Genomic DNA, 17,524 nt, shown 5'->3' with positions numbered 1-17,524 from the left:
ATGTGCAAAACCGATGTCAAAGCTGATGTGCATACCTATATAACGTAGGTAGATGACGTAATGACGCCACGGAGAATACAGAGCTACACGTGCAAAACAGCCTTCCTAACCGAGCCCACAATGTCTGCTGTGTGGATTTATTTTGAAGATAAAGGCCATATGCAACGTTTGTGCTGCTATTATTTCCAGAGGGGAGAAAGTGAAATCTTTCAATACCACAAACCTAATTACTCATTTGAAAGTGCATCACACCCAGACGTTCAGCGACTACTTAGAACAAAAGCAGAAAAAAACAAAACCAGTTCAAGTCAAGCAGTCATTTGAAAGAGAGAGAGAATTTCAATGAGACAACTCAAAGGTGAAATCCATTAACGCCAAGATAATGGAATTCATGGCCCTTGACAATCAACCGTTCTCTGTTGTGGATGATGTTGGCTTTTGCTGACTGGTCGAGCACCTCGAGCCCCGGTGCACACTACCAAGTAGGCTCTATTTTTCAGATGTTGCCCTACCGTAGTTACACAGTATTGTTGAAACGCACATCCATGAGCTACTTGCTATTGGCGTCACTGCTATTATCTTTACAACTGACATTTGGACCAGCGATGTCAGCCCCATGAGCACAGTTCGAAATGAACACCCGCCAAATGCAGGTAGATTTTCCATTTGGCGAGAATCTCAGAAGGCTGTCCGCCACACGGGAGGGTGAATGTTTGTACCAAAATAGCCATGTAATAAAATATCTGGCATGATGGCCATTTGCCAGCTTACCACAGACTGTCTCTAGTGCTCTAGTTTCACGGCACTGTTTACCGTACGGGACATCGGCTACTCGACATCACTTGCCACAGGTCTGCTGCTAGCTACCGTTCATTAAATAGCTGTTATGTGGCAACATTTACCTGGAGTAAACCAACCTTTAAAATGAAAACCCACCGAAGAAAAGGAGGACGAATCACAAAGAGTTTTATGAGAAATGGAGGTTTGGAGATGGAGTTTCAAGAGGCTGTCTACACTATGATGCGGAGGCTGTGGTGATGAGTTGTTCTGTGTGTCGCCAGTATGCTAAAGATAAAAGCAGAAACAACTCATTTGTCATCAGAATTAAAATTATGAAGCTGGAGAACATTTGTGACCATGCACACAGCAAGTGTCACATTGCCTGCGTGTCTATGTCCCGGCCTCAATCGGAGCCTCTCCTCTTGACACCCTCTGTGATGGCGCTAATGGCAATGTCAGAGCAGACCAGCATGAAGATACTGTTTAGGACTGTACATGCCATTGGCAAGAAGGTGAGACCACTTTCTGACTTGGAGTGGATGTGTGAGTAAGTGAAAATGTTGTTACTCTTGTAGCTAGACTAGTACTTTTTGTAGCGAGTTTTTAAGTCTATTTAGCAGACGTGGTCCATTATTGTAGGTTATTTCTCAGCCGTTGATAAGCTTTGGTTCACCTCAAAATAGTGTATAAATTCCAGAAAATTTTAGGCCTACAAATGCTGACATGGATCTCCATGCTTTCCTATGGCTCTGTAACATAATATTTTAATGTTTGTCTCCAGATGCTGGTTACATTTTAAAGCATTGTGGCACAATTGACTTTACTAGCCTTATCGTGTTGATTCTTAAGGAAACAAAGGGTAGAAGGCTAATTTTGCACAATCAACTGCTAGCTATATTGGATAACATGATTGTATATTTAATTATTATTGAATTAATTGATGTTTCATTTTTGCAGTTTGGATGGGGAAAAAAAGGAATCACTGTGTGCTCAACATATAGAAATGAGAAGCAGGCCAAAGAGTTTACACCTATTGCGTGCACTGGACCACTTCCTGCGAGGTTACCAGTGGCTTGTCCAGCACCTGGAACAGGTAGTGGCTCTAGATTGCTATGCTAAGTACTCAAAGTCATCATCAATATGTAATGTCCAGTAAAAAACAACAAACAGGTTTACATCATGTTTCAATACTTTATGCACTGATAAAATGTGTCATATCTAATAGTTTTTTTTGGATAGCAATTAATTGTCTATTTGTTCTTTATGTATTTCAGATTCAATCTGCTGATGCCCAAAATGCCAGAGGTGTCCAGCAGGCCAAGGCGAGGAAATACTACAGTACTGCAAGGGAGGCTGTTGTTATCTGCTTCTGTGGCTTCCTGCATGACACTAACACACCTGAGCAACCTGTCTGACTGTCTGCAGAGGTCCACCATCACCATAGCAGAAGCCCACAGCTCCTTGTGCTCAACACAGGCAGTACTTAAGAAGTACAAAAACAGGTATGTTTATTTAAACTGCAATAAGAAATACTTAACTTCAGAGAATTAAGAGAAAGGATTATGTTAATAAGAGTGGGAGAGAGTGAGAGTGTGTTGTAAAGGAAAATTCTGAAAGGATGGCCTTTTATCATCAGAGAAGGGCCAATGATGAAGGCCACAGATATGAGGGAATTTTGCTGACCAGAGGTGACAGCAAGACCCTCGTCACATCACAAGACATAATGCTTGACAGGCTAGTCGAGAGTATGACTGACAGGTTCCAGGATGCCAGTGTGAGGGTCCTGTGTGCCACCAAGCTGGTCAGCTTCACCAACTGGCCAGTGTCAGGAGATGCAGCAGCAGGTTACTTTATGTTTTCTATTACAGGTCAGTCAGGTTCATTATCATATTTTTATAGTTTGAGAATTAAAACTGCATGATGCTTGTTGTAATGTATTTAATTATTCTAGATTCTGGAGACACTGAACTGGAAACCCTGGTGGACCACTTCCTGTCCTGGAGACCACTGGCATCCATGTTTAAAGGATCCCTGACCACTTCCTGTCCTGGAGACCACTGGCATCCATGTTGAAAGGATCCCTGACCAGTGAACTGTCCTGGAGACCTCTGGCATCCATGTTGAAAGGATCCCTGACCAGTGAACTGTCCTGGAGACCTCTGGCATCCATGTTGAAAGGATCCCTGACCAGTGGGCTGTCATGGAGACCTCTGGCATCCATGTTGAAAGGATCCCTGACCAGTGGGCTGTCATGGAGACCTCTGGCATCCATGTTGAAAGGATCCCTGACCAGTGGGCTGTCATGGAGACCTCTGGCATCCATGTTGAAAGGATCCCTGACCAGTGGACTGTCATGGAGACCTCTGACATCCATGTTGAAAGGATCCCTGACCAGTGGACTGTCATGGAGACCTCTGACATCCATGTTGAAAGGATCCCTGACCAGTGGACTGTCCTGGAGACCTCTGGCATCCATGTTGAAAGGATCCCTGACCAGTGGACTGTCATGGAGACCTCTGACATCCATGTTGAAAGGATCCCTGACCAGTGAACTGTCCTGAAGGTGCTGATGTACCAAGAGTCCCAGTCCCTGCAGAAGATGTCCTGGTTCCTTGTCAACAGGAGCCATCAGCATTCCTGTCCTGGTTTTCTGTCATTTGTTGACCTGGTCCTGTCCTTCCCTGCCTCCATAGCTGAATGTGAAAGAGGTTTTAATACCATGAAACAGGTGAAAACCGATTGGCGGTCCAACCTAAAGTCTGACACACTGTCAGATCTCCTTATGGTCCAGCTGTCCTCTCCAGAGATCAGGGAGTATGATCCTTTAAAAGTATTGATGCTGTGACACCATGACTCTGTCAGGAGCAGGAGGCCAGACTTCATGGACCATGCAAAGAGAGGGTGAGGAGTTCTGAGGTTTAAGTTGATTAAAATGATTAAGCATCTGATAGGTTTACAAAACCTTCAAATGTACTTTTATGTTTGATCCTTAAGTACATTTAATAGCAAATACTTCAGTAGAATTTTGAGTTTAAGACTTCTTCTGTTGTATTCAGGCTGGGAAATTAAATCTAGCCACAGCCAAAATTAACCAGCATCTGATAAGCCTCTTTTTTTACCTGTATTTAATCAGGGTATTTCTAATCAAAGTAAAGGATTTGTAGACCTGCTTCCCCTGTTTCCCCTTTGTATCAGGAGAGCACCAGTTCTATGTCCACTGTACTTCTCATAATTCTATTTTACCATTGCTGTTGCCCTGTTTTCACTTCTATGTACTCTTATTCATTGTATCTTTTATGTTTTGTTTATTTCATTGTGTGCCCAATGTTTGGTGTTTGTGCACTCTGTATAGCACTTTTGGTCAACTACAGTTGTTTTTAAATGTGCTCTACAAATAAACTTGATTTGATTAACTCTTGATCAATATATTAAAATTTTGTTTCAAATCTTGCTCTTGCTTATTTAAGTTTGTATTCACATGTACTGAAATGAATGTATTTGTGACACGAAAAGGCAATTTATTATTTTGGCTGGTAAAGAATATGTTTGGTGGATTTTTTTCATCTACCAGTCCACTTGGCAGGTGAGACAAAAAGTACATTTTGGACACTGCCCATGAGCATGCTAACAGCACAGTGGGTCTGACAGCACAGTGGGTCTAAGAGGATTTTCTACAACAAAACTGCCGACACAGACCGTGGGGTTAACTTGCATAAGTACTCTACTAGAGGCTGTGAACAAGCGATTTGGTGGCATTCTCTCTGAGCCTTTATACTGTGTCGCCACCATGCTTGATGCTAGGTACAAGGACCACGACTTCGATGCAGACAAGAAACAGGGTTTACGTGAAATGTTAGACACAGCTGGACAAGATGAAAACAGACACAGTGACAGTGGGCACCGAGGAAGAGGACCCACGATAGATGAGGCCACGGACAGACAGCTGAAACCTCACTCCTTGACATGTATGATGAAATCCTGGTTGAGAATTAAACGAGTGAACAATTTAACAAAACATTACAGCTGTAAGTGAAAAATGTTTTGCTGTTAATGGGGACATATGTAAATGCCAACAAAATAACTTTTTGGTCAGTGTGTGTGTGTCAACTATTTAACTGTAGTGGAATGCTTAAAAGGAAGCAAAATCTTTTAATATCGGTACTGGGTTTTTCGGCAAGGAAAATATTGGATATCGGTATCGGACAAATTTCATATCGGTGCGTCCCTAATATGCATCCCTAATCAATTGCGGCTGGAAATACGTCAAGAAATAGTTAGAATAAGATGACGCGCCGGTGATATTGAAAGATAGGCTAGCTGTTATACGTTTTTCTACATTGTATTGGACACGGTGCAATATTTTAGTAGGCTGCTAGCAGTCTTCAGCTGTGGTTACAGCAAAGCCAAGCCAGCCCATGCTCATGATTCTCAAGGGAAGTGAAATGATACGCTAAAATTACTTTGATCAGGACATGTACAGTTGAAGTCAGAAGTTTACATACACTTAGGTTGGAGTCATTAAAACTCGTTTTTCAACCACTCCACAAATGTCTTAACAAATTATAGTTTTGGCAAGTTGGTTTGGATATCTACTTGTGCATGACACAAGTCATTTTTCCAACAATTGCTTACAGAAAGATTATTTCAATGTATCACAATTCCAATGGGTCAGAAGTTTACATACGCTAAGTTGACTGTGCCTTTAAACAGCTTGGAAAATTCCAGAAAATTATGTATTGGCGTTAGAAGCTTCTGATAGGCTAATTGACATAATTTGAGTCAATTGGAGGTGTACCTGTGGATGTATTTCAAGGCCTACCTTCAAACTCAGTGCCTCTTTGCCTGACATCATGGGAAATCAGCCAACACCTCAGAAAACATTTGTAGACCTCGACAAGTCTGGTTCATTCTTAGGAGCAATTTCCAAATGCCGTCGCCTATGGGCACAAACCCACCGTCGCTGGACCAGACAGGACTGGCAAAAAGTGCTCTTCATTGACGAGTCGCGGTTTTGTCTCACCAGGGGTGAAGGTCTGATTCGCGTTACAGGGAAGACATCCTCCTCCCTCATGCGGTACCCTTCCTGCAGGCTCATCCTGAAATGACCCTCCAGCATGACAATGCCACCAGCCACACTGCTCATTCTGTGCGTGATTTCCTGCAAGACAGGAATGTCAGTGTTCTGCCATGGCCAGTGAAGAACCCGGATCTCAATCCCATTGAGAACGTCTGGGACCTGTTGGATCGGAGGGTGAGGGCTAGGGCCATTCCCCCCAGAATTTTACGAGAACTTGCAGGTGCCTTGGTGGAAGAGTGGGGTAACATCTCACAGCAGGAACTGGCAAATCTGGTGCAGTCCATGAGGAGGAGATGTACTGCAGTACTTAATGCAGCTGGTGGCCACAGCTGATACTGACTGTTACTTTTGATTTTGACCCCCCCTTTGTTCAGGGACACATTATTCAATTTCTGTTAGTCACATGTCTGTGGAACTTGTTCAGTTTATGTCTCAGTTGTTGCATCTTGTTATGTTCATACAAATATTTACACATGTTAAGTTTGCTGAAAATAAACGCAGTTGACTGAGAGGACGTTTCTTTTTTTGCTGAGTTTATATCATACTTTGACTAAAATGATGACTTAACATTATGGGTCAGCTCTGGCCATCGTCTTTCCGCTTGAAAAAGTGGATTTCTACTGTTTCTCTATGTTTCCCTATGTCATGTGACCTTATGGTCTAGTGTGTTTTTTTTTATACCTGCCTCTATTTGGGCTAACTTTGCCAAACTCATGATTGATCAGGTCATCCAGCATCCCATCAGCCCATGGTGCTTAGATTCTGGCTAATTATATCAGCATCATGGAGTAGAAGCCCTTCTGCAGAGCAAGGTGGAGAAGGTTGGTGCACAATCTCAGCCTCCAATGAACGTTAGTCTATCTGAAATTGAGTCAATAAAAAATGTGCCTACTAAATGGTGTAGTGGCGTCTTGGACTACACACTGTAATAGATACCTGGCTTAAGTGCTGCCTAAGTGCTGATGATGCGCAATATTGGTATTTTTATCTCCTCTGAAATAACCCCACAATCTCTCAATTTTTCACACCACTTATTTAGAAAAAGTATGTAATGTTGTATTTGACTGTTTCTCTGGGTAAGAACATCTGCAACATGAATAGAATTGTAATGTATTATTACTGTGCGTTAGAAATTCAACAAGGAGTAGTTTATTTCCACACTAATGTATTCTGATTCTTTAATATATATCATTGGGTTTAAAGGGTCTAACCTTTTATTCCTCCCGCATATATTCAATTTAGCAACACATTTAAACAGCACATTGATAACTTGACCAAGAAACTGAAGTTGAAATTGGGTTTCTATTTTAGGAACATTAACTCTGGACACAGTGTATCAATGGTGCGTTAAGATTTATCACAAATGCTAGATCACTCACCCATCACTGTGATTTGTATGCCATGATGCAATGGACCCTCTGTTCACCAGGAGTCTAAAGCACTGGTGCACTTTTGTGTACAAAGTATTGATAGGACAACTCCCTCTGTTCCTTACTGACCAGATCAGTCACTCAATAGTCTCCTTTCACAGTCGCCGCTGTCCTTGTCTGTTCCTAAGGCTAGAACTGAGATGGGGAAACAATGTTTTTCCCATTATGCCCCTTCATCTGGAACATGCTTTCAAAGATATTACAGTTAGGGGAGTTATCGTACTTGCCTGTTTAAGACTGATCGACGACACTGTTTTTGATGGCTGCAGTTGTTTCTAATAAATGTATCTGTAAGTTGTGACACTGTCTTTTTTGTGTATTTCTTGTTGTTGCAAGATTATGTGTAGTTTTCCATCTTGCCAGGTCGCCCTCGCAAAATAGGTTTTTAACCTCTGGGTCTATCCTGGTTAAATAAAGGTTAAATAAATACAAATATTACACTGCTGCTACTGTTTATCCATCCTGTTGCCCTATCACTTTACCCCTACCTACAGTGCATTCAAAAAGTATTCAGACCCTGTGACTTTTAACACATTTTGTTATGTTACAGCCTTATTCTAAAATGTATTAAATTGTTTTTTACCCCCCTCATCAATCTACACACAATACCTCATAATGACAAAGCAAAAACAGCTTTTTAGAAATGTGTTAAAAATTAAAACCTGAAATATCAGACTCTTTACTCAGTACTTTGTTGAAGCACCTTTGGCAGCGATTACAGCCCCCGAGTCTTCTTCGGTATGACGCTACAAGCTTGGCACATCTGTATTTGGGGAGTTTCTCCAATTCTTCTCTGCAGATTCTCTCAAGCTCTGTCAGGTTGGATGGGGAGTGACGCTGCACAGCTATTTTCAGGTCTCTCCAGAGATGTTAAATCGACATTCAGAGGCTTGTCCCTAAGCCACTACTGCGTTGTCTTGGCTGTGTCCTTAGGGTCATTATTTTGTTGGAAGGTGAACCTTCACCCCAGTCTTGAGGCCCTGAGTGCTCTGGAGCAAGTTTTCATCAAGATTCTCTGTACTTTGCTCTGTTCATCTTTCCCTCGATCCTGACTAGTCTCCCAGTCTCTGCCGCTGAAAAACATCTCCACAGCATGATGCTGCCACCACCGTGCTTCACCGTAGGGATGGTGCCAGTTTTCCTCCAGACGTGACGCTTGGCACTCAGGCCAAATAGTTCAATCTTGGTTTCATCAGACCAGAGAATCTCATGGTCAGTCCTTTAGGTGGTTTTTGCTAAATAACTCTTTTGCAAAAACCGGTAGGCTACTCACTAAGCAAGTAGTGTGTTGTCCTTTTCATGCACTTCCTGAACTTATCCCTATAGTCTTTAGCTAAGTGGGCTAATAGTCTTGTGACATACAGGAGACCTGGTTTGAACCCAGTCAGTCACAAGAGCAAGATTAAATAGAATGGAAAGGCTATTCTTAGAAGTATATGATAGGGCTATTCAACTATATCCACTTTCTATCGTGTCCTGCTCAGCCTGTGATGATCACGTCCATGTTCCAGAGTGTCTTTGCTGTCATGAATGGGGTCATAATAGCTTATATCCAAAATTGTTCAAATGCTAGAGCCAAATTCATAGGAAGAAAATCAATTCGGAAACCGATAGAATCTACTGTTTACCACAGAGAGCGTTTGATTCTATCTGGTCTCCTTTACCTTTCCTTGCTGGCACAGTACCAGGATGCTGTCTCTGGGTTTTATTCTGAATTTAGAGCACTGAATCTGAATACATCTGAGTAGTTGAATTTATGAAACTTGGATCAACTCGAAATTATAGTTTGTAAAGTTGATACATGAAAAATGAATGCAATATCTACCATATTGAAACCAAATATATAAATATTTACTATGTGTATTAAATTGAATTGAAATTGAATTTTAAAACTGAATGCAAAATTCAGTCAATTTCAAATCCTGAAATACATGTTCAATTCATGAATTACATTACAAATTAAAATAATATTACATTCAAATTCAATATCCTAATACAAATAAAATAAATATGAAATTCAAATAGAATTTCTGTTGGCATTGGAAATCGCTCCATATATAATTCCACTTTTACATTATGGGGTGTTGGGTGTAGGCCAGTGACATAAGTACATTTTATATTCAGGCAGTAATACTTTCTGAAGACACCTCAATTACCTTGTACCCCTGCGCATGAACTCGTTACTGGTACACCATAGCCAAGTTATCGTTAAGTTATCGTTAGTGTATTTACTCCTTATGTTGTAATTGTTCTATATTTTTCTCTCTGCATTGTTGGGAAGGGCCCTTTAAGTATGCATTTCACTCTTTGTCTACACCTGTTGTTTACAAAGCATGTGAAAAATGAGATTTGATTTGACATCTCATATTGAAGCAGTGCTCTGTTGTAAATTGGATTAAGAGGTAGCCAGATCCCAGCTAGATGGTGATTTACAGTCCGTGCACTATACTGGATGCGGTCATCACTTTAAGATCTCTACTCATTGTCTCCCCACGGATTTGTACTTTCTCCTGTTGGTTATAGATCTTCATTGCTATTTTATGTATCACTCACATTTTCTCCTTCTCTCGGTCTCTCTGTCTCTCTCTTCCTCTCTCTCTCTCTCTTCCTCTCTCTAGATCCTCACATTCGAAACAAAGAACCCAGCGGAGCTGGCTGAGCGTCTCCGTGCCGTCTGTGGTAACCAAAGCAATGCGTATGCCCGCCTGTTTGAGTATCGTTTGAATGCGCTGCGGGGCCTGTGGGGGCCCAGCGTCAGCTGGCCCTGGAGGAACAGCAGGACCGGGAGGGGGCCGGGGGGGGGGATGAGGAGGCCCTGGCCCTGCTAAAACGTCAGGGCCTGCTGCAGCAGCCTGAACAGGCGCCTTTCACTTCCCGTGTGGGCCTGCTACTGGTCTTCCCCCTGCTGCAGTCCCAGACACGCAGTGACCCAGCACTCTGTGGGGTCACGGCGGAGGTGCTGCTGTCTTGCCTGCGTGACTGCCAGCCCCTCAGCCTCAGCAAGGAACCCGCAGACTGCCTCAACGGCCTGGAGGGGCTGCTCTGCTCCTGGCTGGAGGAGGGGATCCAGCAAACAGCACAGACCCAGCAGGGACAGGCTCCGACATACATGTTCCATGCACACAGGCAGAGGGAGAATGCCGCCGCTGCCCTGGTAGCCCTCGCCTGCGCCAGGTGAGACCACACCCTTAACACCACAAGTGACTAAAATGTATTTTGTTATTTTTATTTAACTAGGCAAGTCAGTTATGAACAAATTCTACCCCGGCCAAACCCAGACGACGCTGGGCCAATTGTGCGCTGCCCTATGGGACTCCCAATCACGGCCGGTTGTGATACAGCCTGGAATCGAACCAGGGTTTGTAGTGATGCTTCTGGCACTGAGATGCAGTGCCTAGACCGCTGCGCCACTCGGGAGCCCATAAGAGGATATAGTAGTATTCTGGATCATCTGATTCTGCTTACCTGTCTGGCTCATTTACTCCACCTTCAAAATACTGCCCAGATGGTGATTATGCAAGCCGTATAGTGTCATCCCATTTCTGTTTTCACTTTCAGTATCCTAGCTAGCCCCTGTCAGTGTCCTAGCTAGCCCCTCTCAGTGTCCTAGCTAACCCCTGTCAGTGTCCTAGCTAACCCCTGTCAGTGTCCTAGCTAACCCCTGTCAGTTTCCTAACTTGTCCCTGTCAGTGTCGTAGCTAGCCATGTCGTAGCTAGCCTGTGTCGTAGCTGGCCCGTGTTGTAGCTAGCCCGTGTAGGTGTCCTAGCTATTCAGTGTCCTAGCTAGGGATGCACTGATACAAGATTTTTGGCCGATACCGATATCCAATATTTTCCTTGTCAAAAAACCTGATACCGATATTTAGAATTTTAGCTAACCTTTTAAAGCATTCTAGTACAGTTAAATAGTTGTTTGCCTTTGTTCTAAGTATTCGCTGAACGTCTGGGGGTGATGCACTTTCAAATGAGTAATTAGGTTTGTGGTATTGAAAGATTTCACTTTCTCCCCTCTGGAAATAATAGCAGCACAAACGTTGCATATGGCCTTTTTGTTATCTTCAAAATAAAACTACACAGCAGACATTGTGGGCTCGGTTAGGAAGGCTGTTTTGCACGTGTAGCACTGTATTTTTTGTGGCGTCATTACGTCATCTACCTACGTTATATAGGTATGCACAGCAGCTTTGACATCGGTTTTGTACATCAGCGTCAAACTAGACCTCGGGCCAATGCAGATGTTGGCATTTTTAGCTAATATTGGCCGATTCCAATATGCTTACCGATATATCGTGCATCCCTAGTCCTAGTTAGTCAGGGTTCTAGCTAGCCAGTGTTGTAGCTAGCCAGCGCCTGTCGTAGTTAGCCAGCGCCTGTCGTAGCTAGCAAGCGCCTGTTGTTGCCAGCGCCTGTTGTTCACTAAATAGAGTGCCCTTTAAGATTCTTTCTTTGAAAAAGGCCTTTCAGTTATTGTGTTTGCTTTGACAGTGATGCTTGTTGCACTGGGGTCTTGTGTGTTTCACATCGGAAAGAACCCTTTTTTTTCACTGGCTGCGGCCCGGCTTCTGCTGTCGACAACTGAGCTTGACTTGTCAAAACCAGAACCATCCCCCCTTTGTGTCCCCTCTGTAGAGCCTGAGAGCCCATTGTGTCAGGGAATCATCCAGTCCTAGTGCTCTGTCTTCACCAACAGTGGTGGCTAGTTAAAGAGCTAGGCTATTCTCTGTCTCCCTCTCTGATGGTATGGGCGTGCTGTACTGCGTTTTTTGTGTGTGCACTGCATAGGCTAACTGTTTCTCATCAGTGTGATGTCGCCAGCTGGTGAGAATGATGTCAAATCCAATTTCATTTGTCATTTACACATGGTTAGCAGATGTTAATGCGAGTGTAGCAAAATGCTTGTGCTTCTAGTTCCGACAATGCAGTACTAACCAACAATTTCACAACAACTACCGTATAGACACAAGTGTAAAGGGATAAAGAATACGTACATAAAAATATATGAATGAGTGATGGTACAGGACGGTATAGGCGAGATGCAGTAGTGGTATAGAGTACAGTATATACATATGAGATGAGTAATGTAGGGTATGTAAACATTATATGAAGTGGCATTGTTTAAAGTGGCTAGTGATACATTTATTCCATCAATTTATACATTATTAAAGTGGCTGGAGTTGAGTCAGTATGTTGGCATCAGCCACTCAATGTTAGTGGTGGCTGTTTAACAGTCTGATGGCCTTGAGGTAGAAGCTGTTTTTCAGTCTCTCGGTCCCTGCTTTGATGCATCTGTACTGACCTCGCCTTCTGGATGATAGTGGGGTGAACAGGCAGTGGCTCGGGTGGTTGTTGTCCTTGATGATCTTTATGGCCTTCCTGTGACATCGGGTGGTGTAGGTGTCCTGGAGGGCAGGTAGTTTGCCCCCGGTGATGCATTGTGCAGACCTCACTACCCTTTGGAGAGCCTTATGGTTATGGGCGGAGCAGTTGCCGTACCATGTGGTGATACAGCCCGACAGGATGCTCTCAATTGTGTGTCTGTAAAAGTTTGTGTGCTTTTGGTGACAAGCCAAATTTCTTCAGCCTCCTGAGGTTGAAAATGCGCTGCTGTGCCTTCTTCACCATGCTGTCTGTGTGGGTGGACCAATTCAGTTTGTCCGTGATGTGTACGCCGAGGAACTTAAAACTTACTTCCCTCTCCACTACTGTCCCTTCGATGTGGATAGGGGGGTGCTCCCTCTGCTGTTTCCCGAAGTCCACGATCATCCCCTTTGTTTTGTTGACGTTGAGTGTGAGGTTATTTTCCTGACACCACACTCCGAGGGCCCTCACCTCCTCCCTGTAGGCCGTCTCATCGTTGTTGGTAATCAAGCCTACCACTGTAGTGTCATCTGCAAACTTGATGATTGAGTTGGAGGCGTGCATGGCCACGCAGTCGTGGGTGAACAGGGAGTACAGGAGAGGGCTCACGCACCCTTGTGGGGCCCCAGTGTTGAGGATCAGTGGGGTGGAGATGTTGTTACCTACCCTCACCACCTGGGGGCGGCCCGTCAGGAAGTCCAGTACCCAGTTGCACAGGGCGGGGTCGAGACCCAGAGTCTCGAGCTTGATGACGAGTTTGGAGGGTACTATGTTGTTAAATTCTGAGCAATAGTCGATGAACAGCATTCTCACACAGGTATTCCTCTTGTCCAGATGGGTTAGGGCAGTGTGCAGTGTGGTTGCGATTGCGTCATCTGTGGACCTATTGGGGTGGTAAGCAAATTGGAGTGGGTCTAGGGTGTCGGGTAGGGTGGAGGTGATATGGTCCTTGACTAGTCTCTCACAGCACTTCATGATGTTAGAAGTGAGTGCTACGGGGCGGTAGTCGTTTAGCTCAGTTACCTTAGCTTTCTTGGGAACACAATGGTGGCCCTCTTGAAGCATGTGGGAACATCAGACTGGGATATGGATTGATTGAATATGTCCGTAAACACACCAGCCAGCTGGTCTGCGCATGCTCTGAGGATGCGGCTAGGGATGCCGTCTGGGCCTCCAGTCTTGCGAGGGTTAACACGTTTAAATGTTTTACTCACGTCAGCTGCAGTGAAGGAGAGTCCGCAGGTTTTGGTAGCGAGCCGTGTCAGTGGCACTGTATTGTCCTCAAAGCGAGCAAAGAAGTTGTTTAGTCTGTTTGGGAGCAAGACATCCTAGTCCGCGACGGGGCTGGTTTCCTTTTTGTAATCCGTGATTAACTGTAGACCCTGCCACATACCTCTTGTGTCTGAGCCGTTGAATTGCGACTCCACTTTGTCTCTATACTGACGCTTAGCTTGTTTGATTGCCTTTGTGAGGGAATAGCTACACTGTTTGTATTCAGTCATGTTTCTGGTCACCTTGCCCTGATTAAAAGCAGTGGTTCGCGCTTTCAGTTTCGCGCGAATGCTGCCATCAATCCACAGTTTCTGGTTTGGAATGTTTTAATTGTTCCTATGGGTACGACATCGCCAATGCACTTGCTAATAAACTCGCTCACTGAATCAGCGTATTCGTCAATGTTGTTGTTTGACGCAATGCGGAACATATCCCAGTCCACGTGATCAAAGCAATCTTGAAGCGTGGAATCAGATTGGTCAGACCAGTGTTGAACAGACCTTCGCGCAGGAGCTTCCTGTTTTAGTTTCTGTCTATAGGCAGGAAGCAAACAAAATGGAGTCGTGGTCAGCTTTTCTCAAAAGGAGGGCGGGGGAGGGCCTTATATGCATTGCGGAAGTTAGAATAACAATGATCCAGGGTTTTACCAACCCTGGTTGCACAATCGATATGCTGATAGAATTTAGGGAGTCTTGTTTTCAGATTAGCCTTGTTAAAATCCCCAGCTACAATGAATGCAGCCTCGGGATATGTAGTTTCCATTTTACATAGAGTCAAATGAAGTTCGTTCAGGGCCATCGATGTGTTTGCTTGGGTGGGAATATATGCGGCTGTGATTATAATCGAAGAGAATTCTCTTGATAGATATTGCGGTCGACATTTGATTGTGAGGAATTCTAAGACAGGTGAACAGAAGGACTTGAGTTCCTGTATGTTGTTATGATCACACCACGTCTTGTTAATGTGTTAGTGTAAAGTGGTCTGCGGTGGGGAGGGGGATGCTGGTTCCAGGCTGAATCATCTGTTGTTTATTACATGTGGGAACCAGCAAGACTCATGTGAATACAGTTACCTAAGCCACACTCACAGGCACAAACAAAAACTCTGACACACAATGATAACTTCAATGTCTTTCAAATACAGAGCAATGTCTTTCAAATACTCCTTGACCTTTTCCACATTTGGTTACTGTAATGGCTTTCTTCCGTCGAAGGAGAGTCGGACCAAAATGCAGCGTGGTTAGTTCGATACATGTTTAATGAATGAAATAAACACGACAAATACAAAAACAAGAAACGGAACGTGAAAACCTATACATCTGGTGAATACATACACACTGAGACAGGAACAATCACCCACGAAACACTCCAAGAATATGGCTGCCTAAATATGGTTCCCAATCAGAGACAACGATAATCACCTGCCTCTGATTAAGAACCGCCTCAAGGCAACCATAGACTTTCCTAGACAACCCTACTCAGCCACAATCCCAATACCTACTAAAACCCCAATACAAAAACACACCACAAAATAAACCCATGTCACACCCTGGCCTGACCAAATAACTAAAGAAAACACAAAATACTAAGACCAAGGCGTGACAGTTACGTTACAGCCTTATTGTAAAATGTATTAAATATATTTGTTCCTCATCAAGCTACACACAATACCCCATACTGACAAAGCAAAACATTTTTTTTTCTTTTTTGCAAATGTGTACAAAAAATAAATGGAAATATCACATCTACATAAGTATTCAGACCCTTTATTCAGTACTTTCTTGAAGCACCTTTGGCAGCGATAACAGCCTTGAGTCTTGGGTGTGACACTACAATTCTCCGCAGATCCTCACAAGCTCTTGTCAGGTTGGATTGGGAGCATCGCTGCACAGCTATTTTCAGGTCTCTCCTGAGATGTTCAAGTCCGGGCTCTGGCTGGGCCGCTCAAGGAAATGTAGATACTTGTTCCGAAGCAACTCCTGCATTGTCTTGGCTGTGTGCTTAGGGTCGTTGTCCTGTTGGAAGGTGAACCTTAGCCCTAGTATGAGGTCCTGAGCGCTCTGGAGCGGGGTTTTCATCAAAGATCTCTCTGTACTTTGCTCTGTTCATCTTTCCCTCGATCCTGACTAGTCTCCCAGTCTCTGTCGCTGAAAAACATCCCCACAGCATGATGCTACCACCATTATGCTTCACTGTAAAAATGGTGCCAGGTTTCCTCTAGACGTGACGCTTGGCATTCAGGCCAAAGTGTTCTATCTTAGTTTCATCAAACCACAGAATCTTGTTTCTCATGGTCTGAGAGTCCTTTTGATGACAGCCTGATTGGAGTTTGGCAAAAGGCATGAGCCTTTTATGGAGGAGTGGCTTCCGTCTGGCCACTCTACCATAAAGGCCTGATTGGTGGAGTGCTGCAGAGATGGGAGAACCTTCCAGAAGGACAACCATCTCCACAGAGGAATTCTGGAGCTCTGTCAGAGTGACCATCGGGTTCTTGGTCACCTCCCTGAACAATGCCCTTCTCCCCTGATTGCTCAGTTTGGCCAGGCAGCCAGCTCTAGGAAGAGTCTCTGCATTTCCGAACTTCCATTTAAGAATGATGGAGGCCACTGTGTTCTTGGGGACCTTCAATGCCACAGAAATGTTTTGGTACCCTTAGACCAGATCTGTGTGTCTACATAATCCTGTGCCTATTCAACCTCACGGCTTGGTTTTTGCTCTGACATGCACTGTCAACTGTGGGACCGTATATAGACAGGTGTGTGCTAAGGATGCACAATATATCGGTGAACATATCGGAATTGGCCGTTATTAGCTAAAAATGCCAACATCGGTATTGGCCGATGTCTAGTTTAATGCCGATGTTAAAAACCGATGTCAAAGGTACCGTGCATGACGTAATAATGACGTAATAACAGCATATAAAACTTTGCACAACATGTGCAACACAGCATTCCTAACCTAGCCCACACAATGTCTGCTGTGTGGATCGAGCAGTCAACAAGTCGAGCAGTCATTTGAAAGAGTAAGAATATTTCTGCAAGACAACCCTTGACAATATACCGTTCTGTTGTTGGTGATGTTGGTTTTTTCCGACTGGTCGAGTACCGGTACACACTACCAAGTGCCCTATTTTTCAGATGTTGCCCTACCGGAGTTACACAGTAATAGCGTCACTGCTATTAGCTTCACGACATACATACTATGGAACGCCGTTAGGGTCTTTGCATGTCCAAAAAGATACAGTAGTCCTGTCAAAGGACTCTGATCCAAGATGGCGTAGCAGTCGGACGTGTGTTTTGTCTTGTCCCGTCCTGTATAGTGTAAATATAGTTTTTCCTCGTTTTTTTCTGTATATATTTCGTACATATTTTAATCTCACTTTCCAACTACAGGCTGAATATACTCTCCTGCAACCCGCATCACCCAATGTGGTACGGATCTGCTTTTTCTATACTTTAGAATCGGAACCCTCATCAGAAGCTAGCCGCTAACTAGCTACTAGCTAGCCACTGCTAGCGGTCTTCAACGCTAACTAGGACACCAGCGCGACATCTACCCAAAGCATATCAGACTGCTTTTTCTCTACCACATCTCCGGATTCCTACCGC

At 44.0% G+C, this 17,524-nt stretch overlaps 1 protein-coding gene across 1 annotated transcript in view; it reads left to right on the top strand.

Annotated features, from left to right (window-relative positions):
• LOC115140056 (probable E3 ubiquitin-protein ligase HECTD4) overlaps nucleotides 1-17,524 on the top strand; it is a 76,243-nt gene that overhangs the window by 7,125 nt on the left and 51,594 nt on the right. The window contains 2 exon segments of the mRNA XM_029678100.2: nucleotides 9,906-10,032; nucleotides 10,035-10,461. Coding sequence (XP_029533960.2) covers nucleotides 9,906-10,032; nucleotides 10,035-10,461 — 554 coding nt within the window.

The sequence above is a fragment of the Oncorhynchus nerka genome, linkage group LG13, assembly GCF_034236695.1.
Source record: "Oncorhynchus nerka isolate Pitt River linkage group LG13, Oner_Uvic_2.0, whole genome shotgun sequence".
NCBI lineage: Eukaryota > Metazoa > Chordata > Actinopteri > Salmoniformes > Salmonidae > Oncorhynchus > Oncorhynchus nerka.
This window is presented reverse-complemented; position numbering and strand designations above follow the sequence as displayed.